Here is a 6,915-nt window from a genome sequence, read left to right as displayed (position 1 = left end):
AGTACAGCGAGTTAAATAGTTTACTGGAAAGAACCCTTCTATTTAACTTGATAATTTCTGAACTACAATAACTGCACCCTGTAAATAGTACCCAATAGGATGAATGACCGATTAGTTTGAGGGAAACTTAACAAGAGATTTCCATGAAAAATTCGCATTTTTATGGAAAGGAGGGTAGTTGGGAAAAAATGGACAAGAGAGGTAGTGATTGATGGATAACCACTCCTATAGAATGACATCTAGCGCTCTCACCCGTGGCAAAAGTTGGAGACTCAGGGGAAAGTCGATGGCATCAATCCAAGTAGTTCATAGATATCTTTGAATACATTTAAAGTTAAATATTTTATAGTAAGACGTGGAGCGTAAAAGTTTACAGAAATATTTGATTGTAAGTTCCCTAGCATATCCTATTCTATGTAATCCTAGTAAATTCTAGTAAATAATCCTAAGTATCCTATGTAAATGAAGACATGCGTCTTTATATCATAGTCGTTAAAGGTATGAAGAGCATAGTATATGCATAAACTAGTGAGGCTAAGCCTTCTGCGCGCTCCACGTGACAATCCCTTATTAATAAATTATGATTACTCTCATAGGTTTCGAGGTAGGAGGCTAAAGGTTTCAAATTACAAAAACAAAATTTTCATAATCTAAAAACCCTTATTGGTAAATTTATTTTAAGAATAACATAAAAAGATATTATAATGAATCAGCTATAGTTGGTCTGTGATTGACAATCAAGTACGATTTATAATAAATGTAAAGGAAAAACGATTATTCAACGTAATAAAAAACCAGTGGACAGTGGGTGCTTGGGTACTCAAGTAAAAAGTTACACTTCTATAAAATTATATGGCTGATAATATAATTATAAATATGAATATACCGCCTATGAAACGATATAGTGAAGGTAGTGCAATTATCGTGGGAATAAGTGCACCTACGATAGTGGGGTGTGGTTTTAATGAATATTTTAATATTTATCAAAACCGCAATAACTAAACAATTATGAACTATATATTATGGAACTTTACAACATGAAAAATATAAAAACTGGCCAATACAAGACTGTGCCTTTTCATTGAATCTTCTAAAACGACTTCCTATACTGCCTACACTATACATATATATGTATAACGGCATACTCACATTCATCTCATATTTATAATATTTTTTAAAAGCATACTAGTACAAGACAATGAATTTCCCTTCAGAACGTTCATCACACATAGGTTTTTTTGACAGATATTATTGAAACATCAAAAGTATACTTAAAATACTATAAGAAATACCCAAAAAAAAAATTGCAGATCATTTAACTGTACCCTCTTTTACATGTACAATTTTAAAAATTTGCAATTTAACATGTAACCTTATGAAAAAATCACGTAAAATTGTACTTTTAAGATCCGTGTAAACCCCCCCAATTTTAAATTTACGTAAGACTTCTTTTATAGATAAACCTGTTTCATTTTCAAGTAGGTCTAGAATTTTTTTTTTTTTTTGAATAACACAGAAAAGAAGGAGTTAAGTATGCGTAAAAACATAAATGTAAGTACATCCATATAAAAAAATCATTTCACCGTTGGTGCCTACGTTTGCGCTCCTCCTAACTCTCTAAATGCGGAAAAAGGAAACGCAATAAAAATCAATTGTTGTATTGATACAGTACCAAAATTTTTTTTTTCTACCAAAATCATGAAAAAATGTGAACAGCTGTACAAACAATTAATTATTTATTTAAAAAAAAAAACAAATTAATAATAAGTTAATAAATGTTTATTAATACATATGGAAGCTGCTCTGCTAATACATTGTTACGTAAGAAAGATATTGGTAAGGAGGTGCTTCGCGAGAATAATCAACACTTATTACTTCAAGGACCTTTATTCAAATCGTAATGTAATTACAAAATTTTTTGAAAAAAACGTGTTACAAGAAAATATATTTCTTTAAATAAATTATTTAGTTAATGTATAATTAAATTAAAAGTAAGTAAAATTTTCGTAAAAAATAAGTCACGAAAATGTTACTCTGTTAAAACTGTTTTTTTCTTTTCTTTTTTTTTTTTTTTATTTAGAATTGGTTAAAAGTAAATGTCAAAATGTGTGTTGTAGTGTGAAAGGACTTCTTTCAAAGGAGGAGGTTGTGTGGTATGGTGGCATTGAATAATGTAGGAGGACCCAACACAATGACAGCAATGATTTATATGGGATGAAAAAGCACCGACTAATGATTAAATTGACTGCATATTTTACGCTTTTTGTATCGTCATAAGATGCTGAATTTATTTAGAAATTATAAGATATCTACGGACTACGTGGATTTAATATCAGAGGCTTTCTCCCAGGTTTTATTGAATCAACACAGTGGGTGCTGGTGCATATCATTTTATCTTCTTTATGTAAATGCTTGAAACTTGGAGTGAATAGGATACCTGAAAACTCTGCAATGAGTATTAGGATCCGAAAGGGTCACATGACTTCTGCAACGTATTATATAGCCAATCGGGAGAAAAAAATAAGACAGGCCCTACGGGGTAGATCATTAATTATTTTTTTACACTTTTAACAATTGTAATATAATATAAGCCTTTAAATAATATGATTTTGAGAAGACAATGATACCTTAGCTTTGTGAGCGCTAACGCACTATTAACCTTACCAAAATTTTGTTTGTTTACCTATATATTGTCGAAAATGGAAAAGGTTTGTACAGGTTAAATGTGCGTTTCATACGTTTAATGATAAGTCTTAAGCATCGAAAGATCGATTGAAATCAGAAAAAAATAGCTAAGACATCGTTATCATATTGATAATGTATATATATATATATATACATATTATTAAAGGATTTGATCTTCTCAGAATTGTAAAAATTGGGATAAAAGGAATAAGTACAGAGTTTTCCCGTAGTCCTCCCTTATTTTTTCCTAAATAAGCTATATATATTTCGATAGTCACGTGACCATTTGGGATCTAAATTTTTGGTATACGTAAAATATAAATACTATACTACTAAACACAGACAAAAAGTTTACTATAATAGACAATGTAAAGATTGCAGTGTATTGTGAAAACAGTCTCTTTGTAATTCATAAATACACAAGTACGACACTAACAAAGGATATTATACATTGAATAAAAAATCCGAAATTTAAGGTACTATAAAAAATACATATGATAGTCTTAGATTTTTGATCAAGTTAGAGTTTTTTTGGAAGAAACAAACATTCTTTTTTTTTTAGTTAAAAGAAAAAAAAGGGGTGCATTTACGTATTTTTAATTTCTTAAAAATACTACACCAGAATATTAAGACAATTTAACGTTGAGCCTGGTAACGTCCGCTTGATATTTAATTGACAAAATAGAGGCGTAAGCAACTTTGAAAAAAAAAACAATAAAAACATTTGATTTACAAGGTTGATATAATGTATAACAATGAATTTTTAATGTTAAAATTTGTTTGTTTTTGCTCACATTTGTTTAGTATTAATAAATTACATTTTTTTACAGATTCAACAGTTATTTCAAGCCCTACATCAAAGGGATGTTGAGATTGAAGAGTTAACAACATCGTTACGACAAGTATTAGCTTCTAAGGATATGTTTAACATAAAAGTCAAGTTTCTAAATTCATGCATTGAAAGTTATAATGAAAAGGTAAAATGAATTTTTTTAAATGGAAAAATTATTTTAAATTATTAATTATTACTGTTTATAAATGCTTAAGTTAGAAAATACGATAAGTTATCCAACAGGCTTGATTGTTAAGCTTACACAAACATGGCAGAACGTTAAAAAATTGGAGAAATTAAAAAAACACAATACACAAATTTGGGTTACTTCAAAAATCGAATTGAAAATCTCAAAGGATAAATAAAAAATTATTATTTTTCTTTGGAATAATATTAGTTGCTCAATAACTACAGTAACGTAGAATAAAAATTAGGATAAAAAAAACAGTTTAAAGTAAAAAAATTCCAGCCAAGCATTAAGTTAAAATTGGTGATGTATGGTGGAGAAAAATTACATGTGGCATCACTACCGCCCCACAAACTATGACCGGCTTTTTTGCTGACATACAAGTCTTCAGTGAGACTTTCGATTTCAGTATGATTAGATACGTCTTGATTGCTAACCAAATATTTACTCGGAACATTGCTTTTTTCAAATAGTAAACACTGTTTTTTAAAATAAGTGCGCAATTCTTCAATCTCTCAGGTGTGCTTTCCCTCTTATTCTGATTTGAATTTTTGTATCTGTTCATTTGCTTCCTTAATATTTTTTAGCAATGGCTAAAATATTTTTTTCAGTTTATCAGTTTTTTGGGCTAAGACTGCACACAAAATTTTTAATGAGAATTCTTTGCAACTTCTCAGTGATTAATAAAAAAAATTCTAAAAGTATCACCTACCAAGTAACAAATTTATCATACTATTATCTTTTTTGGGCCAGGGTAGTTCTACTTTCAAACTAGTTTAGAGTTGCTGAGAGTAACGAAGACCATTAAACAAAAGTTCATTAGAAATAATGTATGTTGCAAATTTAAAAAAAATTTACACTAACTTTTATCTTATTATGAAAATTTATTTGTTAGCACTGGTTTCAGTTACAATTTTGTTTAATATTACTTTCGTATTTTTTGTTTATCTTCAAAACTAGGTTATTGATTAACTTACAGTGCTTTTATTTTAAATATACTTTAAAAATTGTTATCTGTTTCTCTTTAGCTATTTTTTATTTTTCCTTTGAGATATTCAATACAAGCTTCGAGATTTATGTTACCACTGGGAGATTTGATGATCTTGAGCTCTTAGACGAACTCCTCTTAATTCATCCTACGAGTCAAGAAGATTTCATCCAACTGTACATATTATTATCGTTACAAACTAAACGCGCTTAAAACACACTTTTGGCTAATAAAATATACATTCATAAGAACAGGTAACCAATTTGGAAGATTAATTACTTGAGGCCAAATCGAAATTCGCCGAATCCGAAAAGAAACTAGAAATGTCCTCTGAAAAAATTGATGGACTGCGCCTGGTAATCCAGGATTTGATGGCACATGCTCCAACCCAAGCTGAAAGAGAGCAGACCCTCAACCGTCACGTTCAGGAGTTGGAGGTGGTCGTTATCGCGCGGACGACAGAACAAGAAGAGCTTATCAGAGCTAGTGAAAAAAATAATCACGCAATAAGTCACTTGCAAGCTCAGCTTGATAATAAAATTCAGGAAATTAAAGCACTGAATTTATACAGCTCATGCACCAGCCAGCAAACCGAGGTTCCTCCACCCAAACAGATAAACATGACGCTTCTAAGCAATCAACAAAAAAAACCACTTGACAAACTCCTTGGGCTTGAAGAAAGTTTGTCAAAGTATTTTCAAGTTGAGGATAAGATGATTAAGAAGGTCAAAGATTTGGAGGAGAAAAAGAACGAACTGTTACTCCAGCAAGAATATCTCTTAGAGTCAACATCAAAGCAGCAATTGCAGATCAAAAGCTTGCGGACAAAACTGGAACAAAAGAGGTGGAACGAGCCAGATGCCTATAGACAAACTATTTTGATACTGAGCTCTCAAATATCTGAACTCAGTAACAAAAGAGAATTTGATAAGCAGGTTTTATATTACCAGAACGTTGAGGTATGATACGTTCAAAATTTATAGTTTTTGAGAAAATTGTAAAATTTAGGTTTGCATAATAAAAATAAGTAACAAATAAATATAATCAGAACAAAAATATATGATTTTACTTAATTTTTTTCAGCTGAACGAAATAAAAGCTCGACTGGAGCGTGTAGGTTCTACTCTTGCTGGTAAAGAAACTGAGCTATTAAAAGTTTCCCAATCGAAAAATGAGGCGATGGGAAAATTAAGAGACGAAATATCAGTTTTGACTTCATTGCTCAGTGAAAAAGACAATGAAATTTTTTGCCAGCAAGAGCATCTCAAGGAAAAAGAAAATATAATACAAATAATGACAGATGACTCTAAAATTTTACATAGTTCGTTAGTAATGATACACGCAAAAATCAAGGAGTCAGGGAATGTTCTAGACCTCCGTGAAAAACTAAAGCACGAGCGTAGAAAAAACGCCAAGCTATCAAAGATGATCACGATGTTGAAGACTGATTTAAAGATGAACACTTTGAGGCCACGTAACATATAGGACGAATAGACCTTAAGATCAGCAGCTTAAAACTACTACTTTTTTACCACCGGTATTAAGTACATTGTGGGTGCACTCTATTTGCAACGTTTTCTCTTACTTTGTTTTAATATTTAAAAACAATTAAGAAAAAAGTTCTGCAGATTTGTATGGTTATCACACAAAAAAATTAGATCTTAATACAGCGTTACTATCTCAGGCCCAAAATGTATATGTTTAAAATAGCAGACATCAAATAGTTGGCGTTGTTACGTTTTGTATTACGATATATAAGTATTTTATTTTAACAAAAATAGAAAAACTTATTTGATCCAAGAATAAATATTGTGGTGCTGGTCTGTTAACTGATATTTAGCAAAGCCTACTGTCCAGTTTTTTGATTTAGGTAAAAGTACATACGTATGTATAAGCATTTCTTTATGTATCGATATCCACATCCAAGAAAAGAATTGTTTAAAATCATATAAAAAACACCCGTTACTGTTTATTCCTAGGCTAAAACTTCAGAAATACAATAGAACCCCTTAACCACTAGAAATTAAGCTAGATAATTTCTCTACATTAGAGCTATAATATTGATTCATCTATATGTATCTGTCATCCTCAAAAAAGAAAAAATCTTATTCTATAGGCAAAATTGTATTCCTAAGAAATTTAGCACCTGAAAAAAAGTTTTTTTTTGCGCTACAGCAATTTTTAAGGTTTTTTACAGATATCTCGGTACTATGACTGCACAAA

The 6,915-nt window shown here is 30.4% G+C and overlaps 1 protein-coding gene across 1 annotated transcript; it reads left to right on the top strand.

Annotated features, from left to right (window-relative positions):
• Positions 1-3,534: 3,534 nt before the first annotated feature.
• LOC111643821 (uncharacterized) lies at positions 3,535-6,177 on the top strand. Its single transcript, XM_089594757.1, has 3 exons — positions 3,535-3,662; positions 4,947-5,651; positions 5,776-6,177. The coding sequence occupies exons 2-3, from the start codon at positions 5,016-5,018 to the stop codon at positions 6,175-6,177; spliced, it is 1,038 nt and encodes a 345-aa protein (XP_089450883.1). The 5' UTR covers positions 3,535-3,662; positions 4,947-5,015.
• Positions 6,178-6,915: the final 738 nt, after the last annotated feature.

Source organism: Copidosoma floridanum, unplaced genomic scaffold, assembly GCF_036245765.1.
Source record: "Copidosoma floridanum isolate Cflo_tuat_1 unplaced genomic scaffold, Cflo_Japanese_pri ptg000021l, whole genome shotgun sequence".
Taxonomy (NCBI): domain Eukaryota; kingdom Metazoa; phylum Arthropoda; class Insecta; order Hymenoptera; family Encyrtidae; genus Copidosoma; species Copidosoma floridanum.
Note: the sequence above shows the minus strand (reverse complement) of the source record. Positions and strands in the feature narration are given on the sequence as shown.